General features: G+C 34.6%; 1 protein-coding gene across 2 annotated transcripts; it reads right to left on the bottom strand.

Moving 5' to 3' along the window:
• Window positions 1-8: 8 nt before the first annotated feature.
• Window positions 9-25,335, bottom strand: LOC105333672 (visual pigment-like receptor peropsin). 2 transcript variants are annotated; one of them, XM_066065706.1, is made up of 6 exons: window positions 25,188-25,335; window positions 13,134-13,296; window positions 5,635-5,762; window positions 4,986-5,082; window positions 2,471-2,693; window positions 9-1,166 (listed from the first exon to the last, which is right to left on the bottom strand). In XM_066065706.1, the coding sequence occupies exons 1-6, from the start codon at window positions 25,210-25,212 to the stop codon at window positions 903-905; spliced, it is 900 nt and encodes a 299-aa protein (XP_065921778.1). In that variant the 5' UTR covers window positions 25,213-25,335; the 3' UTR covers window positions 9-902. The 2 variants fall into 2 exon arrangements, with proteins under 2 accessions (XP_065921778.1, XP_011435061.2); XM_011436759.4 differs by lacking the exon at window positions 25,188-25,335 and adding an exon at window positions 18,834-19,156 and having other exon boundaries at window positions 11-1,166.
• Window positions 25,336-27,566: the final 2,231 nt, after the last annotated feature.

The following is a 27,566-nucleotide window of genomic DNA, read 5'->3' as shown; positions in this document are numbered from 1 at the left end:
CACACACACATGTATAGCATTACGAGTTTTTCAATAAAGTTAGGTGATATTGTAATTGTGAAGATCAGTGAAAAATTTTCTTCTAAACAAAATATAGGTTGAAAGTAATTATAGGCTGCAAGCTAACTTGAAAACATTCATATATGCAAAATCTTCATCTGGAGAGAGAGAGAGAGAGAGAGAGAGAGAGAGAGAGAGAGAGAGAGAGAGAGAGAGAGAGAGAGAGAGAGAGAGAGTCCGGGTCATAGAATATTTAAACTTAATGTTGAATTCACACACTAAAATTACAAAGTTTTAATGAAAATGGCTTCGTGGTCACAGAATGTTAAAAAAAATGTACAACACCGGAGAAAGAGGAAGACCATAAAACTATCTAAATTTTCCCAAGAATTTCTTTTCTAAAGGAAATGCGTCCAACAGAAACGGATAGGGTAGTTTCGTGCGGACCGAATCAAAAGTTAACACTAATAGCATACACAATCCTATCAACATCATTAAACCGCTCAGTGATTATAAATAAATGCCTAATTACGTGTCGTCATTCATCAAGTAGACCGACACAAAACACATTTCAGATACCCAGGTATTTTCGGAATAAATCTCCAAAAAGTGTAGAAATCCACGACAGAGGGAAAATTTGACTGTGTGAACAATCTTATTTTTTTATTTTGAAAAATGATTGTCTGAAAAAGGCAATACAAAGCTAATTAACGATGCAGTTCCCCAAAAATATACGATTGTATAAAATAACGAGGTTTTGATACTCAGATGGGTTTTCTTTTCTTTGAAACGAAATGAAATGGCCGAAGACAACAGCAAAAATATTCATCACTGCGCATGTTCAACAGTGAGAGACAAAGTAAGCTTTCGTGCTCTTCCTTCTGTATTAGATATATATGCTTTCATCGCACCCTTCGCATGGGCATACAGTCCAAATCATTCACGTTCTTCTCGCAAAGAATTGTCTTTTGGATGGCAATCCTGAATCTTTTGTTGACAATAGCGTAAATGACGGGATTGTAGCAAGTGGAGGTTTTGGCAAACACTGCTGGCACAACGTGGAATAAGGCAGGAAGTGTACTGGCTTCCTGGATGGAAATAATCAGGAAGTATATGGTAAATGGCATCCAAGCAACGAGGAATAAAATGACAGCCACAACACACATCTGAAGAAAAAAAACAACAACAATACGAGATTATTTTCATTTTGTGAAATATGGATGCTAAATGAATGGAGACTTTTTAACATCCTTCACCAATAATTAGTCTCCTGCTAACGGCCTGAAGTGACAAAAGTTTAAAATTAGACCCAAGTGTTTCAAATGATGAACAAAATACATTTAAACCATTTTAAGAGGAGCTTGGACTTTGGGTAGGTGTGTCAAACAGCATTGTGACGTAGGCCTGTCTATTACATTTCTGGCCACTCAGCCATGGCTCTTTGGAATCAACAAGATTTGTCCGGCTTTTGAGCTAAGACCACGCAATCTGTATATTTCACTTGAAACCAGCGTCATATTTAACTTGTTGTGACGTAAGGGAGTAATAGTCACATCCTCCCGAAAGTCCAAGGTCTTGTTAAAATGGTTCTATCATGTCTAGAACACATACCCTTCATCTAATAATAGTATTATTTGGTAGAGGGTACTAAGTATTTATTAATTATTACAGAAAAAATATTAAAAAAAATGTCGGGTGAATGTGCCTGGTATTGTATATATAATGGGTATGGTTTTTTACAAGGTAATTTTGAGGAATGCATCAGATTAGAAATATGTCAATAAAAAGATTGTTAAAAAAAGGAGTAAAGACCCGGGGGTCTACAATATGGGGATGGGTCGGTCCTGTCTTTAAGCTAATGCGGTCTAGAAAAAATATCTTTTCATATTCATATTTTAAACAAACTTCGACTTTACCAAACCATATTGGTGAGAGTTGCAAACTTTGGTGGTATAAGACACCTCCATATTGTGACGTACTTCCTATCGAAATAAACAATAAATTCAAGAATTCTTATTTTTTTTATATCCCAAGACTGTTACTCAACAGCGTAGTGCAATAGTTAAGAGCGTTAACTACGAATCTACATATTTCATGAGTTCGAATCCTGCTGGGACTTTAACAATTTTATTTTCCAACAATTTTTAAAACCTATTTTTAGTCAAATATTGCTTAATTTAAAAATTCCAAAAGGGTGAAAGTATTTCAATTATCGGAGATCGAGCCAATTCTGTCACTTGTAACATGTATTTGCAGTTTTGAATGTTTATCACGAAGAACTTGCATACTTAAAAAAAAATAATTGCTAATCCTTTACACATGCGGTATTATTACTCCGGTAAATCGCGTCTACCAAACAATGAAATAACTACTGGTGATATCCGAAAATCATTAGATTGGATACGTAAATAGATTGTTGACTTTCTATCTAAGTTAATTAATTGAACTAAATATTTCCATTTAATCCTGCCTTCGTGATTTGTTTCTGATGAGTCCATTCGATGTTTTCCTGCGATCCCCCTGCCCCCACTGCTTTAATGAATTGATATGTCTTCCTGTAGCTGACGGTGATGATGCAACACGGCAAGATGAAGCAGACGACAGATAATGCGTAAATGAAGGATGCAAACGCCGCTCTTCCGTTGCAGGTCCAGGTTATAGTACATAGCACACCCGTTACGTCATTGTCGTAGCTGAAAAACACAAAACATTAAAGGGGCATGGTCACGATTTTGGTCAAATTTTATTTTTCTGCTTTTATTATTTACAATGCTTTAGGAATGCATTTCTAATGATCAAATGAAATTTGGGGGCCAGTAGATGAGTTTTAAGCAAGATACAGGGCTCACAATTCTTTGTCATGTAAACAAGGCTCGTGCCATGTTTTTGTTTACATAGGTTCAATATACCAGTATAAAATCTTTTCCAAGCTGATTTGTCTATCTTCTTATTCATTTTAAGCATAAATATACAGTTTCTAACGCATTAATACATTAATTTTAGGTGAAAAACTGGAATTTTCACTTCAACATTCAAAATGTAAACAAATGCTTTGTTTACATACCGAAGAATTGCAAGTTCTGTAACTCGCTAATAACTCAACAAATGACACTCAAATTTTGGTTGCCTATTAAAATGCCTTACTGAAGCATTGTAAACATTAAAATCGAAAAATAAAATTTGACCAAAACTGTGACCATGCCCCTTTAGAGCCCCGCCAAGGTTGTTCTAGAGAATTCTGTTAAACTTATTAAAATCTTTTATATTCTTTTTATTAGTTAAAAAAAATTATTAAAAAAACGTGGATCCTGAAATTTTTCCAGGAAGTCAAAGGGATAAAGGGGGGGGGGTTCCAAGGCCTATTTTATGAATTAAAGAAGTTTGGATTTTCCAGGGAGGGGGGGTCAAACCCCCTCCCCGCCCCCCCCCCCCCCACACTATACACATTTAGATCCGCGCATGAAAGAGGCACAATTACAGCTACTCTGGTGAAAAAGCTATCTTCTCTTGTATGTCCAAATGACAGACCTCTTTTTTGTTTCTATAAGCAATGAGAAATGAAAAGGTTTTTTCCTTCATAGGAACCCCACTTGATGTGTTTTTGTTAATGCATATGAATGTGAACGCTCTTTCAATTTCATAATCCTGTTATGTGCTGACAAGTTTCTTTATGTCCAAATGCCCATCCTAAGTAAAAGGTTTCTTCCTAATCCGGAGTGATGAAGGAGGCCATTATATAAATAGTGCCTGTTTGTGAGGGTAACTTGAATGAATTTATGAAAAAAAGAGAAGTCTTGATTAAAATAACAAGCTTCGAAGAAAATATTGATAACAGGAAAAAATCCAATCACAGACCGGTTTTCGACCTAGCATCAATTAATTACATAAAACCAATTAATTTCCTAATTTTGGGACTGGATAAAAGAAGGCTTCCGTTCTATTTCTTAAAAAAGAGTCATAAATTGAAACTAGGATTGAATAATTAAATTAAAAGTAATCTAAATATTTGTGAACAAAAGACTCAAACCTAGGTTTAGCCAGTGAAAAATTAATGTTTATAAAGATAGTCTCACAAAGATCGGATCATCTAAATGGCAAGGGTCGCATCCGTGTAGACAGTCCGATATCAGGGTTGGGGTCATTACACTCATGTGCGGATCTAATGGAGGGGGGGGGGGGTCCAAACCCATTGTAAATTATAATTTCTTGAATTTTACACTATAAAACTACCCCCCCCCCCCAAATGCCTCAGACCCCCCTGGCAAACACAAATAACCTTCGACCCCCCCCCCCCCCGAAAAATTTTCTGATACTACATGAACTATAAGTAGTAATGGATAATGACGTCATATCATCTTACTTCTTCGCTGCTTTTTAAAATAATTCACTCAGGTTAAAAAAAAGCAGTGATTGAACATGATTTTTTTCCAGTAATTTCGTGGGATTAGTCATCTGAATATTGTGTGACACAACAAGTGTACTGTGGTCTATATCAATATTTGTGGGCATACATTTTCGCGGATTTAATAAAAATCACAATTTTAAGGATGCCAAAATTCTTGGACAATGATTCTCTCAATGAAACGTGTTATTAAAAACTGCATTTTAATGAACATTTATTCTCGTGGATCAACTCAACAACGAAATCCACGAAAATTAATATTCAATGAATACTGGTGTTGATGAAACCGCACTGCGCAGTAATTAAAACATACCGACGCATATTAACGCGACATTAATTATGCATCAATTATCCAAAAATTTAACGAAAATGGAGCAATTAATAAAAAAAACCTTGATAATAATGGAGTAAAAAAAAAATAAAGAGTTCAAATACCACTTTAGTTTATATATTCTTCACCCCGTTTGCATATTAATGATCGCAAAACCAACATGTATGATACTTTGCGAACACCTGGCAGTGGCTTGAGACCATGCCCCTGTATTTACATGTAGTTACTCAAAAGTTGCCTTTATACTCTTACCATCCCCACCCCATGAACGGGGCTGCGGCCCAGATCATGCAATTCGTCCACAGTAAAACGCTCACAATGAAGTAATGGCGCTTGCTAAATTTACAATCTGAAATCAAAAGAAATAATCACATACAAAAAGTAATAATGCATTTGCAAAAATTCTATTTTCGAGGTTTTTTTTTTTTTTACAGATGCAGTTCAAGTATACTTGTATTCATGATTAAAATCTACTTCCTTTTTGTATATGAAAAGACTTAAAAGATGGACATACACAGATTGTAAATACGTATATCTTGTCTTGATTGTGATAGAAAGAAGACGCAAGTTTGCCATATATCTATATACATGTCAATTCCACGTGCTACACATATATCAGTGATTTATATTAATTAAGGTCTAAATACACTAATTCTAAGTTTATGTAAGTATGGTTATGAAAGTAAGCAATCGATTTATTAAGAAATCATGCCAGTAGGTTATTTCCATTTTCATTTTCCATTAGGCCAGTTTGATTGTCGTCAATTAGATGACCGACAAACACCTTAATTTCTATTTCTATTCGTTAAGCAATACATGACTGATACATCATTATATAATATCTGATACCGACAAACGAGGAAATCATTACAATAACGGATTCTGCATCATTTATACTTACATAACTCGTGTCTGCAGGTCACAAGGTAGCGATCGCAGCTGATGGCCGCCAGAAAAGCAATGCTGCCCAGGCCGAATAGCATACAGTTGAAACCATACCATCGGCAAACGTCCTGTCCAAACTGCCATCTGAAGATAGAAGGTTTATAGGTATGTTAACGAGGCACACAACATATTTGGATATCTAATTCAAACAGTTTGCATTTAAATTTAATTCAGACTCAAAACTTGGATGTTATTTGTGTTTTCTTAGTTTGGAAGCATCAATGCAATGACATTGCAAACCTCCACATTTTGTGATCACGTGATGTCTATTGATAGATCACACAGCAACAAAAAAATTTTAAAAAACCCACCCTATGAGTATCCTGGGATTTCCAAAAATGAATAAGAAACTAAACATTTTATTTATAAACCATCGTAGAATCCTATGTTTTTTTATATATAATTTTGGTTTCTTTTGCATTTGCTTATAAATATAGCAACTGTGTGTACTCAGTTAAAGTTTGCTTGTTTAAATTGTTGCTTTTTTGGGGGGTGGGGCGATTAACAAATTGTTCTTGATACCAGAAGAACTGTACATAGATAAATTGAAAACCTTTGACTATACGACCTCGTAGCAATTTTCATTTTCTTCGACATGGCGAAATGAGGACTTCCACTTGGATGGTACATCGCCTTGATGAACATCCGACATTCTGAGTTTCACATAATAGATAAATTATATCTTAGCATGCTATCTAATTGAATTTACTACGCGTACCCCTTTATTATGGTTAATGAATATGGTGCTCACTCTAATTTACAAGAATTCCTATGGTTTGACATTTGTATCCTAAGATCACGACACATGCCTTTATCACAACTCTGTACAAAGAACACACTTTAATAAGCTGCTCCAGTGTCATTTGAAAAGTTGTTAAGATCAATTCTATGTAAGAATCAAAATTCGGTGGCCACGCATAGTCACGGATTTTCTTCATACTTGACAATTTGATAGACTTTTGTGAGTAAAAAAGCCTAACACCATTTTTTTGTTGCTACGTGGTCCCGTTGCTATGGTAACCGAGGGTAAAGATGTCAAAATGGCATTTTAATGCTTTTTTGAGAACAAATTGTAAGTAATGTGCAGAACTTGGGGTTTCCAGGGTAAATATATTATTAAAAATAGTTGTCATTTTTCAAAAGAAAGAACAAAAATCATGGAGAAACCCAAATTTGTAGAGCGTTTCCATGGTTACTAAACAGAAATTTTAAAATCTGTTTTCTTCATCTAATTTGAATGAAAAGAGCAAATCTTGAATTTTTTGGTAAACATTATTATGATTGTGCAATTAAAAATTTAAATATGAAAATTGAGAACCGTTGCTATAGTAACAAGCTTAAAGATAAGAAAAAATAATAATATTTTTAGACATCTTTAAATGGATATTATTCACTTATAATAAATAAATATATAAAATCAAATGGTTAGAAAAAATAAAGTATGTCCTTAACTTTAATGACACTTGAAAAAAAATGTGAAATTTTCTAAAAATAACTGCCGTTGCTATGAACTTTTCAAAAAGTAAGAATTTCTGTGCGATTTTTTACGCAACTTAATTTTTCATAGCAACAACTCTTCTCTGTTGCATAACAAAGCTTTTTGTGGTGTATAATGAAAATTTAGATATATTTTTACAAGTTCCAACTAAAACAATTGCAAATGAATTCTAAAATCAGGAATGAAAGCATATCAAAATAATCTTCAATTTCTCATTTTTTCGTAATTTTTGGCCTTGTTGCCATAGCAACGGATGTCAATTTTCATGATAAAATATATATATTGCATGGGCATTGATATAGATGTAAAAATTTAACAGTTTCCCATTTGGGCTTATTAAAAAACGCAGAAGACTGATTTCAAAAATTTATAACGGTTTCCATGGTAACATTTTAAAAGTATTGGTGTCTCCATCAATTTTCTTATATAATTAAATAATTGAAAGTAGGACAGAGGCTGTTTTATGTTTTTGATAGTTTACATTAGTGGGCAAAACCTTCTAATATGGCTTCAAAGTAGGTAAGTTTTGCTATTTTCCCATCTTTAGCCTGGATTAACATGGCAACGGTTACCCCCAGCGTTTTGGTGTTTTTTTTTGCGTTTTACACCTAGGTGTGTCCATGTATGAAATATAAGGAAAATTGGTGACTATGCGTGGCCAGACCCTTTTATAAATCATTGATTCTTACATAGAATTGATCTTAAATTGCATAGTAACAAATATAATTTTTCGTATATTGATCTATCATTCCTAGAAAAAAATTGTTTTCACCAAATGGATGCCATGAAAAAGGTTAAAACATCAAATCAAATAAAAAATAAAATAAAACGTGTTCCAGCTATTAAATCAAACTACATCCCGGACAACCAGGTTGCTCTTTACATAAAGTGTTTGTGTGTGAAAAAGAACTTGTAATTTTAAAATTCAGTTCTCACGTTCCAATTGATAGATCAAATTATCATTCAATTGTTACGAATATTGGTGTAATTTTACTCAAGTTATTTCAGCATTGAACATAAAAAGAAATACTAATGAGCCCATCAAGCTCGATGTTTTTTTCTTCAGATACGTTTTAGAAGCAGCTTCCTCTAACATTTCACGTCCGACGGTGAATAACAATTAACGATAGCTTTTAAATGCAGTGTAACATTGATATTATGGTTCCTGTGGTGGTTCTTAATGAGGGTATGGTCATGTTACTAACGCTGTTTACCTATCTGTACTTATGTTGATAATGGAAATCCATCATTAAGCATAGGACACCTACCTCTATACCGATGCGCGGAGTAAATAGTCCAAAAGCAGAGAACTGAACATCAGACTGAAGAAAATAAATGTGGATGGGTTGGGACTGGAGGTCTACTTAAGTGCGCCTAATGGTCCAATCCACACACCCATTAAATATACTAGTATACACCAAAAGGCACTTGACATTCAAAACATTTTATTTTATCATTACCTTATTTCAAAAGCAAAGGGGCCAATCAGCCCGTACATTAATTAGTTTACAAAAACTTTTTATTTGTTTAGCTCGTACATTTATTTCTCTTTACTAATTATAAGGAAAAGACGCTCTTTTCAGGCACGTAGCATCGTTTTTGAAACTCATCCAAAAATCTTTACAAGTAGAAAAAAAGGAATGTTCCAATATCATGAAAATCCTAATCCGAGGGAGGGGGGTTAGTACACCTATAACTTCAATTTCATTGTCATTGTTCATTTTCTTATTTTAACTTACGACAAAATGGGGGGGGGGGGGGCAGACCTCCCCCCCCCCCCCCCCCCCCCCCACGATGCTACGTGCCTGCTTTAAAAGTGGATGATCTATGCATAATTCCTATCCTTTGTTTATTTTAGTACGGGAAATTATTCTCATATTAAAAGGAAAACTTTTTTGTGTTCAGATCAGTAACATGTTATTAATCAAAGTACTCAGGTACTGAAAGCCAGGCTCTTTTGGTATGTCTTTATGCATATTGTGTAGTAAAGACTGAAAAAATCTCAAAATCTCTCTCTCTCTCTCTCTCATGCTTTTAATGTCGGCAAAGCGTCAAAGAGCGACCAAATTTTGTAAGTGGCTATAAACAAAAATATGTCTGTCTAGTAGAAAAAAAATTCAACGGTTGCTGCGTTGAATTTTGCAAGAAGCGTTATATATTCAGTGCTATTTATAGTAATATGCCTAAAGCCAGGACTCTGCTTTCAGCAGACCCCGTCTAAAAGCCATAGCTATACGCTGTAGACAATCAGTTGTCGCTCAAAATCAAAATCTTATATATGCTACACTTTTTGTGGTCATCGATTCCGAAAAAAAAATGTTACAATTGATTAAGAAAACTTGCTTGAACTTGAACCAACCTAGAGAGCATTGCCTTGAGGAAAATTAAAAGTCTCTGAAAATCGGTTCCCGACTTTTATATTTCCCTGTGGTAATTTCGGAAATTCGGGCACATATCTTTATGTCCTGAGAAAATATAAAGAGGGATAGGTGCTGCAGACTTTAGATTTTGATTGCTTGAAAAGTTCATAAAAGAGTAATTGAATCTGATTGACATGTGTGTTAAATCCGACACTCGCCTGTTTTGTTTTTTTTCGCTTACATGGGGTTGACGGTATGATTTATTATTTTGTTTCATCGAAAAAAATAATGAATCTAAAAGAAATCTGAAGCTTTAATAAAAAAATTTAGTAACTCGTTTTTTATATATTCACTTCAGACGCTGAAATAAGTACGTTTTGGAAAAAAATTGCTAGCTACTATTTTGCAGCATAGTAAAACAAAATAATACTTTTAATTAGTGTTTCTCCATCCCTCAATATAGTTATATAAAGAATTCTTTGCGAAATATATAGTTGGTTTCTGTAGAGAAAGTACATGTACTTAAAAAAAATCAAAAACAAAAAACAAAAAGAAAATGAAGGAGGTCAGAGTTTATCCCTCTGCGCCGAAATGCAATTGATCTAAAACACAGGGGCCAATCCCGTTTTCACATTAATTCCAATGTAACCATAAATAAAGAAAGGGGTCGAACTCTGACCCAGATAAAAAAACTACCAGCTCGCTTCAAAAGCCTAATAAATAAATTAATTTTTAAAACACTCGCAATATGCATGTATTTTTCAGAAAAGTAACGTCTCCAAACTGAACTTTTATTCTGCAGCCACATCAACTTCTGACCAGACCGGCCATTGTGATAGCTGATGTTAAACTCAGTTTCATTGGTTAATATTCCTGATGGTCCAATCAGAAAAAGTCTTTCTCGAAGACGACAAAATGGCTGGGCCTGTCAGAAGTCAATGTGGTTGCAGAATAAAAGTTCAGTTTGGAGAGTATTAAAAGAATTTTATCGGAATTTAAGGATGTAAGTAGCATACAGTTGATGTGAGATTTTAAAAGATTAGTGCGAATGTTTCTCGACTTGTTGCAACACTGCTGTTGTCATAGGCAAAATCCCATCGTAAGCCCTGGACCGGTAAATGTCAGAGTAAAAATAAACTGGTGACTTCGAGAGAATAATGACGTATATCTCCGCTATTTTAAGACCTATCAACTTGAAATTCGGCATGAGTGTATCTCAGACATTACTTTTCTGAAATATACATGCATATTGCGAGTGTTTTAAAAATTAATTGATTTATTAGGCTTTTGAAGCGAGCTGGTAGTTTTTTTTTATCTGGGTAAGAGTTCGACCCCTTTCTTTATTTATGGTTACATTGAAATTAATGTGAAAACGGGATTGGCCCCTGTGATCTAAAATAAACATCTCAGATATTTTAAAACTTGTTTTGAAATAGATTAGAATCCAATCGCTCGCTAAAACTAAAAATACAATTTTTCGCACGAATGAAATTTGTCGCTAAAGTACTTTTGCACAAAGCAGAATACTGCTTCCACTAATGTTTTTCCTCTTTATTTCAAAAGAAAATCGATTGTGGTTCATTTAGAAACTGACAATGTACATGAACCAGTTCTAACCAGTTTAAAAAATACAAGTATGCGTATGAATACAGCCGTCCATACATACACGAATCCATTTCATTTTTAAAATCTGCTCTAAAGTTTATTGTATTGTTTTTTAGATACTGTATACAGAATTCTTTTCGCTTCGTTTTATTTTCGACCTTGTTCACTTACAAGCGGTTTTGTCTCTTCTTGAATTCGCCCAGACAAAATTGTGAATAAAGAAAGATAGTTTGAAACATAGGAGTTCGCCAAGTCTTTAATTCGCCCTCTGACAACGAGGGCGAAAGGGGCGAAAATAAAACAAATATTTCCCTGTATGCAGACTGGGTATTTAGATAAATACTGTACATTTTACTTCTTTTACTGATGCATTTTTGATATACATGTATATATGTTTGAGGTTTGACTTCGCGTAGATTATATTTTGTTTGAAGCGATATCAAGAGCTTCACAAAAATAACGGGCTGAATTCAGACATCATAGAAGTTTTAGTAAAATTTCACCTATATGATAAATATCGGACACTGAATTTGCTGTTCTCTGTTACATACAGCTCAACATATTAGCTGCTCTTACTCACTTAACATGAGTAATTGGGGGGGGGGGGGGAGGCAGTTAACATAATAATGCGTTCGTTGGTTCGTTGGTATTTCAGACGGGCTACGAAAGTAACGAATCATTGTAGACACGACTCATCCTTTTTTTTTTTTAAATCCAAAGCATTTTATCAATTTCCTCCAGAAATTGTTCAGCACGAAAAATTACATCCCGTATAAAACATCTTTGTGTATTGATTTTGGATTTATGTTCGTTTCGAAGGTACTGCAATAATTAAATACTAACTTAACTTTTCCATGAATACATCATTAAAATTTGTGTAGTTTTATCAATAGTTTTATCAGTATTGAAATTAACACATGTGTTTAATTGATGTTCGCTAAAAATCGGCACAGATTTATTGTTTATACGTGGATAAACGCTTTCTTTCAGATTTTTTTTTTTAAGTTCTTTTTTTCTCGGTTGGAATTTTTCTTATTTCAAAACCACCAACAACAATTTCCGTTAATAAAAATAGGAAATGTTTCACCAAAGGAACTCTCTCATTAGTTTCCCGCGGTTATTATATCGTCCATCCGCTCGGTGACTGCTCTCCTGATCTCCGCGGGATTACAGGTCTCAATCAAAAGTAAACGCGAAGAAAATTACATACATGTACGTGCGTTTTGAGATTGTCTATCTGTCTGATGAAGTTGGCAATTAGATTCTTTAGATAAACAATATTGAGAGAGAGAGAGAGAGAGAGAGAGAGAGAGAGAGAGAGAGAGAGAGAGAGACAGAGACCGAGACAGAGAGAGAGACAGACAGAGAGAGACAGACAGACAGATAGAGAGGATGGGTTCTTGGAGTATCTGAAGTTAATCGATAACAATGACAATAAGTCTCTTTACTTTGACACCTTACTTCCTAAGAGCTACAAATTGAACACATCCCTTTTTATTTCCTCCGGATTAGTGCACCAAAACGTTGAATTGTTGAACTTGGTATTGTTTTTTGTTATGAAACGCAAATCGTCCAGCTTATATAACCAGACCACCCACTTTTCACCCATTTATCACGGCTCTTACTTTAATACTGCGCTTGTTGGTGCTTTCATAAGAAAACGTTTTTATCACGTGTCTGCAATAAACGTCATCATAATAACGGATGGAATTTCCGCGTGCTTTTAACAAAATCTGCTATTGCAGCCAACTTTGAATTTAAAAACACAAGAATGAACGATCAATTGACAAGAATAATAATTAATATAATGAATTTTAAAAAGTCAAGTTATTTTTACCATGTTTTGTTTGGTTAATTTCGGTGAATATTTTTTTAATGGTATACAATACAGTGAGGTTGCAAAATGGTCATTGTCACTTTAATAGTATCATTAAATGTAGTCCTTTACACAATTATGGTTAGACCCTCCCCAGATGGATTCGTCCAGCTTACCCGTTATAGAAATGGGATACAACGGAGAATGGAAACGTCAGAATTGTGATGGCCAAATCCGCAGCCGCCAAGTTCGCGATGAAGATGTTGGCTGCAGTTCTTAGCTTGGGAAATCGACAGATGACCACAATGGTAATGCCATTTCCAATGAGAGAAAAAATCCCTGAAACCAAAGAAAAATCGAGTAAGAAAGACAGAAAATGACAACTTTCTGGGGAATTATGACGATCGAATAAAGGAAGTATTCGTTAATAGTATTTCAAATTTGGGTGTGAAGTTGACATCTTGTGCGAATACAATCTGTTGTTCGAGAGTTTAAATGAAGAGATTATACCCAAAATAAACCACAAGCAATTGTAGGTCTTAGTTTATCCATTGGAACCTTTATAGTCATGCAGCAATCGCGTTACTGACCAATGGTCAGACCATACAAGATCAGTACATTTTGAAGCCGCGCCAGAGTCTGAATACAATAACATCTGAAAAAAAGATTCTTCGAATACTAGGGAGAGGTTACTATGTTTTGATATCCATAGAAACAGATTATTTACCAAGCAGGAGTTAACATTCCTGAAATGTAGGACCAGGCTCCGTCGTCACCAACTTTCCTCAAGTCAATACTCAGCCTCAAATCTGAAGTTTGACCTCAGGTTTATGCACTTTTCTTTTAAGGATTTGAGTTGAGGAATAAGTTGAGGGATTCGAAAATTTTGGTGACGGTGGAGCCTGACTGTATATACAAAGCCACTGTCTTTACCAAACGCTCTGAGAACTCACGCTTTCAAGTGCTCTAACACAGCTGCGTTTTTGCAAAAAGCAAGTTATTGTATCTGCAGATTACATCATATGACCACTTTTGACATTTGGAGTCGAGCTGATAGAACTTAATTAATTGGCAAACATTTGTTTCTTTTTTTTCTTATTTCTTTCATTTATAATCTCATTTGGTGCTTCCGATGTAAAATGAAAAATGAAAGAATTATGAAGACAGTTTATTGGTTTTCATCGATTCCCTCAGACAAATCAAAATGGATAAAGTATATCAGATGCTCCCAGAACAAATATTGTATTGTCAGAAATAAAGTTTCTAGAATTTACAACAAATAAATACAACTAACTGTAGGTCGAATCTTGAAATGGAAAGAATAATGTTTCTACTCTGTCCTCCGTCGAAACTGAATTTTGGGGCAATATCACATTTCTTATATTAAGAGTAGTTTTTCTTTAGTAAAGAGCCCTTTTCAAACCACAATTGCAAATGAGCCAGTGCATTTCTATAAAACGATACCAATCGCAACTTCTCGGGCTTTTACCGCAAGCGTGTTTTACCGAGCTTGCCGGAAAGGCCCGAGAAGTTGCGATTGATTGGGATACGACACCAGACTATATGGCTTAACCAAGACATAAGCGGAATTAAACGGCAAGTGATGTAATTAGCGACTAGGGGGATGCGTACATGCCGCAACATGATTTATAATGACAAAGCACCTCGTGAGGCTTGTTTGGGTTGATGCATCGCTAAACATTAAACTTTACACATAACATCGAAGCCATGGTATCCTTTAACACGCAATACGACAAGCAAATCCTTTTTCCTGGGCTTTGGTTTAAGAAGTGTTTTAGCCACGCTTCTTCCTCTATCCTTACTTTATTCCAATCTGATAATTAGGGAAAAGGTTAAAAAAAATTCATGGCCCAGAAAAGAGAAGTGGCGATAATTGATCTTGCTGAAACTTAATTGTACATTTAAACATGATTTGATTCAACATTGATTCTGGGGGGAAAACACGTTTCAACCAATAGTAAGTTCATAACAAATTTTTGAATACAGTATAGTTAGGAAATTTGCACATGGTTTTTTGTTGTTGTGCAATGTCTTTGTAAGAAGTTCTGGATTCACAAAATACGTGGTTCCAGATTTTCCTTGCTTTACAAATACATGTACATCGTAACAGTCTCAAAACAACATATTTACATATACTTTCTTTTCCTCTGTTAAATTGCATTGGTTGATTTGAGTGATATTTACGCATAACACAGAAGACCCAATCACCAAATCTGGAGCGTAGGAATACATTCAGTATTCCTTCAGTATTTCTCGAAGAACATGAACTGACTCTTCTCGCGACTTCAAACCGGATCACGACCTGATATTATACTTACGCTGATTAATATTTCATTGATGTAAATATATTTTGACAGTTAAATGAATTCAATTGATCAATTTCTTAGTGTACCAAAGGTAAATTCATTAAATCACAGAAAGTAAAATAAAATTGTGTAATTAGAATTTAAAACGCTGTGCACTCATTTTGTTAGTATAATTCGGCTGTTCCAATGGCTCTTCCGTTAATTTCGCATTACTCGTTGAATAATAAGTCAGAGCTTTTTGAAAACAAATCATACTTGCGGGAAGGAAATATATTTTAAAAAACGTAAATATAAGCATTGAATCATTATTTTCTGAAAGATGTGGTCTCATAACTGCAACGATGTGTGCAAACAAATTTTCATAACGCGCTAGCGCTCGTTATTCAATTTGTATGCACACACCGTTGCATCTTTCAAAAAACAATGATTCAATGCTTCATTGTTAGTTAACATTACACAATCGTCATATCGTTTACTTAATGCCAAAGCTCTTATATTCTAATACATTGTACATAACTTTGCATAATATCTCCTCGAAAATTTGAGAAATTCGAAATTTCGAAACTAAAATTTTTATTCAATTAATTCACCACATAAATTCTTTTTAGTAAGATTAGAATAAGATTTCTGTTTAACATTATTTCGCAAGATATTTTCGTTATACAGTCATAACAGCAAACTTGTTAAAAACTCGATAAACACAACCAGCTTGCTGCATGATATGACCAAATATGGTACAATGTCAAAGGTCAAATATACATATGCAACATTCTGATCAATATGATACTTTACTAACTTTCACTCCCTTTATGGAGAAGGCTTATAAAGGCATTGCCTGCTGCCTAATCCATTTATGTAATAAAATATGTTCAAATCAAATCATTTTATATCAATATTTAAAAAAACCCCGATATAAACAATAACGTGCCTTCTTAGTTGTTTCATATGGGATACTAGTATGGTATAGGCAAAATCGCAAATAAAAAAAAAAGTGCGCAATATAGTTATACCCTTACGAAAGAACAAAATTTTGCTAGGCTTTCTTTGAATTCATTTTTATTGGTTTGTACTTTTTCATTCTTTGTTGGTAAGTAGATTCAAATACTCTAAGAGTCGATTTAAGGTGTTGGATTTTGGAAGTAATGTCGTTTTGCAAAATGATTTTCATGATATATTTCTAAATGATGATTAAGTTATGTAGCCACACGGCAATTCGAATTGCAGGTAACTTTATTGTTCGAATTTAAAAATCATAACTAAGAATTTTGAGAACAGAGCCTATTATAGACAAAAATCTACTCTAAAGCTGGAGATCGAAAGTCTCAGTCCCTTTCTCTCATTTGTGGGACATTAGAATGTAAATTCAATATGGTATCGGTATGAAGTTGCCATCTCCCGCTGGTATATCTTTCTCCAAGAAAGAAAAAACACGTGGTTCAATCTCATCAAGTCTGAAGAAATTGAATCGAGGCCAACGAACTTAAAATCGATACCCCCCCCTAAAATATCATATTTGCTTCCAGTGTTAGAACCATTTTAACAAGAGTTTGAACCTTGGGTAGTTGTGCCAAACACCAATGTGGCGTAGGCCTGTGTACTAGTATTTTATCGTTGGTTCTTTAAAATGAACAAGATTTGTCTGGCTTTTGAGCTATGACTACGCAGTTCATCCATATTTCACTCGAAACCAGCATCAGTTTTTACTGGTTTTGATGCAAGTAATAAATAGTTCCTCTTACCGAAAGTCCAAGGTCTTATTTTAAAATGGTTCTAAGTATATTAAGGAGTTCTTGTGTTGGTTTATATTGGATTGTCAATAGTTCGGTTTTTTTTTTACATAGGTGTTTAACTGGTCAATGTAAGACGATACATAGTCATGGCATTTATATTTAGTTCTTACGAAAAGACCGCTGAATAATAAAATGACAAAGTTAGAAATACACAGCCTACGTCAATTTCACTTATTATAGTCAACACATTTGAAATGGACGGGTCAAATTAACGCGGAAGTCTGAGAAAATGTTGGATTGAAATCGTAGTTATGGGAAGTGTATTTCCAATCCACATTAGAGTTTCTAACTTGATGCAAGATGAAGATAGTACGTTATAATAGGATTACCATAACAGCATTCTACAGTGCAGCTATGGCGGAAGTTTTGAAGCTTTTCAGTAAGAAATCATGGGCTTGTTCATAATGATCGATATTGGTATTAACGCAAGTGGTTATGATTTTTAAAAGTTGTACGCAGCAGTAATTCTATATGTTTTCAGAAATGAGTCGTCTGCAAAACTTTACATGCATCTTTTAAAAAAAAAATGGAAGGAAATCACTCATTTGATTTCTGTTGAACACGTCATGGTATAATTCTAAATTGTGGCCTGTTATTCTTTAGAATGAGATCCATAAATGGCCGGGTCACTGATAAAATATGGCTTTTATGTCTTCATCGACACTTTTGTAATTTTTCTTATTGCATCAAATATAGTTGGATACGACCCATAAACGACGATTATTTCAAATATTCTCATTTCTTTCAATTTCACGAGAAGGAAAAGGACCTGTATTCAAATTATAGCAGAATTGTTATTTTTGGTTCAGTTGAAAGGGGTATTTCTACATCCGGTTGCACCTTTGCATGGTTTTATAGCTGTCAGTGCACGGTGTTTGTTCAGTCTCCATGCTGGGTTCACAGCTTAAACGATTTCATCTGATTATAGAAGCGTTCTCTTCAGCAAACATTTTCAGAGGAATCAATCCGTTGATATTCAATGGCAAGTACAAGGTCATTTTTTTTCCTGACTGCGTTTACAAGTGTTCAAGATTAATAAACATAATTCAATATGTAAGACATGGGTTAAAAGGAAAATAGGTGTTAGTTAACCTGGAGAGTAAACTATCGCATTAATAGTTTTTAATTAATTGCAAAGAAGCCGATACTATATCGCATCAACTGTATAGGTGGTTATCAACAAATGAGGTCACTCCAATACATTGATGTTAACACTGCAGGTAAATTTTGAGGAAAATATCTTTATACTGTATGTAAAAGTTTATACTCTCTTTTTGTATACGTGGAAAATAAAAAAAAAGTATCATAACAAATGTAAAATGCTTTAATCTATAAAATTATGTAATTCTTTAAAAGAAGTACAAATGAAAAAATAAACATATTTCACAAAGCTAGAAATTCAGCTGCAGGTCTTTCGCTCCCGGTCTGGAAAAAAATCGGATCCGATTTTTTTTTCAGACCGGGAGCTACAGGCCTGCAGCTACTAAAAGTTATACTTTTTGACAGTCCTAAAAGGCAAAGCAACCGAACACGGCCATAAATTTACCCCTTAAAAACAATCAATTTAAAAAAACCCCAAAAAAAACCCCAAAACAAATCAAATCAACACAAGAGGAAATCTCAATCTTGTTATGCTAATCAAATACCTGTTGTTCAAGAACCTAGAATTTGAAGATGAAATTAAAAAAAATGCTATACCTCATCACCCTTCCGTAGATAATTAATTTTTGGGGGGTATAGCAAGATGTCAGAAACTTACCCACAACCGTCAAATAAATCGCAATGATATTCCCCTGTAGGGTCGAGAGCTTGGGTTGATGGGGAGGATGCAGGACAATAGTTTCAGTCACATTCAGACAGGTGGTATTCGAATAGTCCATTGTCACTCACCTCTCCGAGAGGTATACTACGGGTTTGAATCGCATCCTTAGGTCTCTTTAAAAAAAGGCCAGGAGGAGTGGCAATTACCACTCTGTAGCTCTTTACCGTTTCTGCTGTGTGATCGATTCGCTAGTCAGAAAGGAGACACGCACAATGTTGACAGCTAAGCTCAAACAAGATGCGTTACCTGTCCCCGTAAACCGATTTTCATTGAAAGCTGCTAGTATCTCATAATCATTGATAAATCATCTTAATATTTGCCGATCAAAACTCGATACCAACCCCCCCCCCCCCTCCTTTTCAAAATCCTTTGAATGATTTATACTGAAGAAAGGGACGTTTGTTGAACAAATCATCTATCTGATCTACCTACATATATATTTTAAGCTAGGCCGTAAAACATCATTTAGGAAGAACAAATCCGAATATTTTTTCGCTTTAGAATTCAAATGGTTTCATATTTCTTCTCAAGGGGATTATTAAATAGGAAGTGAACATGAAAAAATGATCAAGGGCTCAAATTTGTCTTTTTGATGTATATAATGATAACTGAAAACCGTTTAGACAGAACTTTCCTCAGTAAGAAGATATACCACTTAGAATAACCAATTCTTGCAACCCATGAGCGCTGCCATATTGTTAAAATCATTACCTCCCTCCTGGGTTATCTCTAAGCATCTACAGAAGAGAGGGCAGCACTGATGCTGACGTCAGTGAGACACTTGTTAAATTCATAAAATCTCTTGTTAGAAATAAACAAAAAGGTAACAGGCCTCATTTTTAAGTTTCAAAAGGCTTTTAAAATTTATTAAGCAACAATTAATTTTTTCATGTTCACTTCCTAGAATCTAGAAGTGGCCATATCAGTCAAACCCTCTTATTATCTTAAGAAAACGAAGAAAAGAAAGTAAAGCATCGCGGGCTTTACTGGCCCTGATTTGCGAGCGATGATTGGACTAGAACCAGATGAAAAGATTTCATCTGGTCATCCAATTAATAGTCTGCATGCAGATGATATTCTAAATGCAGTTATCTTTCATAAAATTTATTTTGCCGATTTCTCTTCTTTAGTATCGATCAAAAGTCTTTGAGGGAAAATCGATTTCGTCTTTTTTTTTTTATAACAGCGTGAAGTTCTGGCAAGCTGTGAGTTTTGATTCCTTGACAAAATAAGAAAGTCCTCGGCTCCACTTAGCCCCAAGTTTATAATTGTACACAATTATGATTCTATTGATTTCTCATCATTTCCTTATTTTATGCGTAGAATGTCGCACATCAAATGGAAATTTCACTCTGACAAATTAATGCTTTTAGTTCATTAATTAATCTTTTATTTCCTCCATGATGGAGATTAGAATTATACAAACAACGAGTAAATAACAGTGAACGAATCCAAATTATAAAATGAAGACACATATGTACATATAAGCTCTGCAGCTAAAGTATGCGTAGATAATTTTTCATATACGACTTTTATTAAAAGCCGATTTCCAAAAGCTAATAATCAGTGCCGGATGTCGTAAATTGCAAACTTCAGCAGGTGAAATAACAGTATTTTACACTTGAAAACAAAAATACCATACCATAGAATTTTTTTCTCATCGTGTTTACAAAATTAATTTCACCGATTAATAAAGTTTTGGTCTATATTGTTTTTCCTGTTCTAGCGAGTGGGATTGGTTATTTTTTGCGTCCCTTTTCTCGATTTTTCGATAAATTGAACAAATACTATGATAATATTAACAGTTACCCGTTTCACGCTATAAAGGTCACATAGTAAATATTGTTATCACCCTTCCATCTCTATTCATTTATATTTGGCTCAAAGGAATGAAAGAAAGGGATAGAAAAAAAGAATAACGAAATAAGAAGAAGAAACAAACAAACAAAAACAAACGTCTAACACTTGCAAATTATTTGGTTTCTAACGTTAACCTGATAATAACGCTAGCTGTTATTTGAACCTAATACTTACGGTTTCCTTGTTCTCATTTACAGGTCATTCACACAACGAGAGAGAGAGAGAGAGAGAGAGAGAGAGAGAGAGAGAGAGAGAGAGAGAGAGAGAGAGAGAGAGAGAGAGAGAGAGAGAGAGAGAGAGAGAGAGAGAGAGAATATGTTGGGGGAGCGAAATGTTTTCCAAGGTTTTGGGCCCGAGCTCTAAAAAGAAATCATGAAATATTTTGCAAAAATCTTTCTATTTGAAAAATTCAACAAAAACTTTTTTAGCAAAACTGAGGCGATGATAATATTCTGTTTGGGATCATCAGATTCATTTACATGATTTCCCATAGGAAATGATATGGGACAGTGATCCATTTCCTGCATTTAGGAGCTATGAGATTGAAATTTCGTTCAATTCTTTCAAGCCATTTACCATAGAAACGAGAAGAACAAGTTAATTATATAAAATTTGATATTTTTCTAGTTGATTATATTAAAAACAATTATGACATGATAGCCACATAGTCAATTTGTGTGGCCAAGTAGGCTAATATTATTATGTGTCTCTATGTACCGCTAATTTAAGATCAGCTACAATGTTATGATAATCGCCTTCTATAATCAAAATTTTGTTCTTCCTTTTCTTAATGCACAATTATACGTCAAGTTTAATGTATTATACATTTAGTTAACGTTTTAATAAAGATTTAAACACGGCATATTAACCCAAATCTAGTTTTCACAGGCTAGCTGCATCCTATTTTAAAAAAATTTGTTATCCTCAGATAATTCCAACCATACATCAAGTTGATCATAGCTTTAACAAATGTTACCATGTTAATCCTTTAATTGGAGCATATTGTGTGTGGGTAAGCAGTCAAACTGAAGTTAGTTCATAGATTTAACACCCCCCCCCCCAAAAAAAACCCCCCACAAAAGAACAAAAAACAAGAGGCCCAGGGGCCACATCGCTCACCTGAGCAACAATTGCCTTAATTCTGATCAAATTAGCATTACAGTATCAAAATATCTTGACAACTGAGTACAGTAGATCTTGCTAAAAAAAAATTGAAAATCTGCTAATTTTTATCCACCTCTTATTTTTTGGTAAATACCAAGCCCCTTTTGTTGTTGTACCTGTAAGAAGATTTTTCTCTATTCCTATATACCCCCCCCCCCCATTTCATGGCCCACTTTTCTCTAGGGAATCATGGTTTCATCAAACTTAAATCTGCATAACCTGTGCTTTCACACTAAGTACTGAGTTTTGAACCGAAAACTTTCCCAGAATACTTTTAAAGATTTTCTCTTTATATTCCTATGTAAAAATTCAAACCGCCATCACGGTCCCGCCCTACCACTAGGGACTGTGATTTTGCAAACTTGAATTGACACTACCCGAGGATGCCTCTACACAAGTTTAAACCTTTTCTGGCCAAATAGTCTTTAAAAAGAGGATTTTTAAAGATGTTCTCTATATATTCCTAAGTAAAAATTCATCCCCCATCGTGGCCTCACTATACCACTGGACTATTATTTAAACAAACTTGAATCTATATGATCTGGGGATGCTTCCACTCAAATTTGGGCTTTCCTGGACTAATAGTTTTGAGAAGAAGACTTTTAAAGATTTTCTCTATCTATAAAAATTCATCCACCATTGTGACCCCGCCCTACCCCCAGGGACCATGATTTGAACAAACTTGAATCTACACTACCTGAGGATGCTTCCATTTTAATTTGAGCTTTCTTGGCCAAATAGTTTTGAGAAGAAGATTTTTAAAAGATTTCCTCTATATATTCCTATGTAAAACTTGATCCCCCAATTGTGGCCCCACCCTACCCCCGGGGATCATTATTTGAACAAACTTGAATCTACACTACCAAATGATGCCTCCACACAAGTTTAAGCTTTTCAGGCCGAATAGTTTTTGAGAAGAAGATTTTTGAAAAATACCAACCAATTTTTAATAATTCTCAATTATCTCCCCTTTAAAGAGGGCGTGGCACTTCATTTGAACAAACTTGAATCCCCTTTACCTAGTGGTGCTTTGTGCCAAATTTGGTTGAAATCTGCTCAGTGGCTCTTGAGAAGAAGATGAAAATGTGAAAAGTCTACAACAACGACGACAACAACGACGACAGACAACGGACAAATTGTGATCAGAAAAGCTCACTTGAGCCGTTGGCTCAGGTGAGCTAAAAAAGGTTAAGTTTACAATGCAATAAGTTGTTAAAGTTGGTTTCTGGAAGAACAGACTTTGAAAATTTTCTTAATAAATATTGACAATTTTTACTTTTTTAATCTTTAGTTTTTAAGATCTGTGTACAAACATAGAATTGTGAGCAAATCTCTGTACATGTATCTTGCTTATAATTCGAAGCTTAACACTCAAATATGGTTAGTAAATAGAAATTGTAAACAATTAAACACAAGAAACATGCACTATATAACAAATAAAGAACACAATTTATTTTTTCGAAATGAATTATATATATGTACATGTACATGTATATACCTACATATTTCCGACAGCGATATCAAACTCTATTTAAACTGAATAAACTCGAGAAAACGCCGGGCATCTCAACAAAACCTATTGCATTAATCTACCATTACGCAAAAGATAATGCCGAATTACCGATAGAATGAATTGTATTTCAGTACTTTTTTGATACATCAGATTTGCTTAATTTGCGCAGGTAAACAGTTAACTGTTTGATTTACCGAAGTCTCTGTTTGATTTGATACGTAAAAATCACGAAATACAGACGATAGTTCCCAGGTTACAAAGCATAAATAATGAAAACAAAACGAAAATCAGAACAAGCTAACACCAACGTCATGTGTGTAAACTGTCAACGCATTGAAATATTTAGCCTAAATTTACTTCACAAAATAGGCACCAATATATTTTGCATGTTTCAAAAATTTCCCTTCATTCGCGAACTGTTGCACAAGCAAATTCATCATAGTCAGATCGACCCTTTTTCGTATAATGTCATGGCTGCTTTAAACAAAGAACCTCGTTTTAGAAGTATGGAATACGAGTCTTGGTAAAATGGGTACGCAAACCCGGGCCGTGGCAAAATAAAAGCCGGGGCAGATCGGCAATCGTCAATTCCAAATACGCATTATTTTGCAGCAATTTTTACAGCAAATACAAATATACTGGTCCATCAAATATCCTGAAATTTTAATGAGATTGGCAGATTAATAACTGCCAATCTTTTGTTTTGCCCAGGCCAAGTCGTGTCTACCCATTTTACCGGATGCCGAATCCGAAGCTATTAAACTGATTGAAACACGCCTTTCCTTTATTATTATTTTCGTAATAACTCAGATTTGAAACATAATTAGACCTTAATTTTTGCAATTTATATTTTCCTTCCCATAAGGATAATTTATGCTAAACTACGTTGAATTGGAATCAGTAGTTCTTGAGAAGAAGATTTTTAAAAATGCACCCCCCTTTTTCTACAGTTTCAAGGTTTTCACAGCTTTGAATACAGATCGGACTTTTATTTCTGCAATTTATATTCGCCCTCCCATAAGGATGCTTTGTGCCAAATTTGGTTGAAATTGGATAAGCTGTTTTAGAGAAGAAGTTCAAATGTAAAAAGTTTACAGACGGACAGACAGACGGACGGACGGACACACGGACGACGGACGAAAAGGGATCAGAATAGCTCACTTGAGCTTTCAGCTCAGGTGAGCTAAAAACCACACCCCCCCCCCCAATAAAAAAAAACCCCAAAAAAACCAAAAAAAAACCCCAAAACGGAATATATAAGAAGTTGTACGTCATATTCTGATTTTGTTTACATGTATGTTCATTCTTCTTTAAGGAGCAACATGTAATGAAATGAGTTTATTTACATTTTCAAATATCTTTGTCTGTGGTAACATTACGAATCAATTTTGAAGCCTTTAGCCCAATAATTTCATAAAAGATGAGGTGGCAAGGGACAGTTTTTTTTATACAATTCATTGTAGCCAGGGGATGCGTGTCTTTGGAACTCTGTAGCTAGAATTTCCTCAGTTTCCATTCAGCACAAATACCTTTAATTCACTCTTTATAAGGCCAATCACCAATTTCTGAACAAAATTACTCGTCAAAACCTGTAAAATTCTCTACATACTGGTTTTTATGAGATTTTGACCCTTTCATATTTTGCTAATTTTTGATGATTTTTCAGCTATTTAGACCTCCCCAAGCTAATTCCCTGCAAAGGGTTGACCTTCCGTATCGTGTGCATGTTGCACCATCACATGTCAAAAACTTACCAGTGTCTAGTTTACAATGTCCCATCCACCTACTTTTCGTGTTATTTCACCTCAATCGGCAACCCTCGGCTGATTCCGCTGCGCTCCATACAAACAGGTTAATGTCGAGTGCGCGAGACATCCGAGTAGTTCCGAGTGATTTCACCTCCCGTCTGTAACTTGCAATTTCACTGTGTAAAGTCAACACAACAGTCATAGCCGCAGGTTAGCATTTACTTCTGATTGAGTGATTCTCATGTACCTAACATATGGGACCTACATATTGCATATCAACTTCAACAAGAAACACTCATGAGCCTTCAAGTACAATAACTCTCAATTTTACAAAATGTTACTTTATCCGAAACTGTCCATTGCTACATGAGCGACACAAAATGGGCGTTTTGTAGCATAACCGAAAAACGGTAGTTGGTGCGCTGCGTAGTAATACATAGCATGTGCCACATGACAAAATAGTGGTTTTAAAATGTTGTTTTAAAGTGTACAAATTGGAAATAATATAAATATGAGTAGTAAGGAACCGTTCTTTGAATATCATGAGGTGATAATTTCGGTCGGAGCGTGGTCAAATCTATCATAAAAATTGTATCTACATGTATTATATAAATAGTGCCTGTTTGGGAGGGTAACTGTTGCAATTGACACCCCGAAAAAACCATTGTCAACCGATGCGAAGGTTGACAATGGTTTTCTCGGGGTGTCAATTTCAACAGTTACCCTCCCAAACAGGCATTATTTATTTTATTGTACTGAATGTCTAATTTTAAAGAAAATTTTGCTGCTCTTATATAGAATGAAGTGAATTCTACGGCGAGCCATACGCGCATAGTTTACGCGCATGTAACAATTCGTTGTGTTACCCGTTGCCAAGTGTGTTGCTAACGCTGAGGGTAATAGAACGGATTACCAACTGCGTCCAAACCAATCAGATTTTAGTATTTAACATGAAAGTATAATAAATATAGTTGTTAATATAATAAGCAAATGTATTGTAAATATCTAGAAAACAAACTCTGAACTGTTACCGTAAATTTAGCTGATTTTCTACCGTATCTAAATATTTGAATCGTCTATCCATGCTTCTGTAAGAGGGCTCGATTGCTTTGGCTATTTTTAGACTGTATTGGTCACTTTTAAAAGGAAAGCCCTATATAAAAATATAGGAGAAATGCCCAAATTTTAAAGGTAAAAGAAATGTATAATTTCTTTACTAAAAAACACTTTACAGCTTAGCAAATTATATCTTAAAATTTAAGGTAGATCTCATAGTTAATTTGCTGAGTCCTTAATTGTTGACACATGGCACCTAGCGTATATATACCCCCTACCTATTGATGTATTCTTAGGTAGGGAGTATACAGGCACGTAGCATCGTTTCTGAAAGTGGGGGGGGGGGGGCAGACACATCCAAAAAATCTTGACAAGCAAAAAAAAAATAATAAAGAAAAATAAAAAAAAAGGGGGCCCCCCTGCCCCCTGCCCCCCCCCCCCCCCCCCCCCGATACTGCGTGCCTGTTATATGTTTTTATTATGAGAAGAAATATAACATGTTTGTTATATAATATGTGTGATTTCCGAATATAAAAGATTACTCTAACCAATGCAGACATTTGTACATGTATGAAATTCAGTATTATATCTTCGGACTTTCAAATGCAAGAAAAGTTGAATTCTGTAAGCGCATATAGGCAACTTGAAAATGCGTAGAGTATTTTACTTGTCATGAATTTGAATGTACTTATTTTACATTCATTTGTAAAAAAAAAATGCTGTATTTGGTGCAAAATGAATAAATCAGATAAAAATTGGCTGAAGGAAAGGCAATTTTCTGCAAGTTTCAGTTTCAGTTTAAGTGCAGATAAAAGCACAGTTTTGCCGGCAGATGCATCTTTGTCATGATTTTGTCTTTCAATGAAATTACAATACGTACCTTTATCAGAAAAATTGTGATTTGATTCTTTTCTTTTTTTCTTTAGAAAATATAAACTTTACTTCAATGCGATCGTTTTACAGTTAGCTGGGGAAGGTAAGGAAACTCATATTCATGATTGAAAATGATAGGCGATTTAAAAAACAAGAAAGCGTAAAAGACTTAGATATGTCTCAAATCCAGAACAGTTTTCTGGTACTTTATAATTAAAACAAAACGAATACATGCGTTATTAACACATTAAGGCGCAAATTCAGGATTTTTTTTCCAAATGGGGGCCTTTTCATTCACTTGTTCCCTCCCCCTATTTTGCACAAGCTATATGGTAATAAAATAAATTTTAGCTCTTTCCAGAAAAATACGTATCAATTTCAGTGTTAGGTGTGTTTGGATTCCTTCTATATATTATTTATTTTTTTTTAAAACTTTACTTTTTGTTTTTACTGAAA

The sequence above is a fragment of the Magallana gigas genome, chromosome 7, assembly GCF_963853765.1.
Source record: "Magallana gigas chromosome 7, xbMagGiga1.1, whole genome shotgun sequence".
In the NCBI taxonomy this organism is placed as follows: domain Eukaryota; kingdom Metazoa; phylum Mollusca; class Bivalvia; order Ostreida; family Ostreidae; genus Magallana; species Magallana gigas.
The sequence above is the reverse complement of the archived record's forward strand: the minus strand, read 5'-3'. Positions and strand labels throughout refer to the sequence as shown.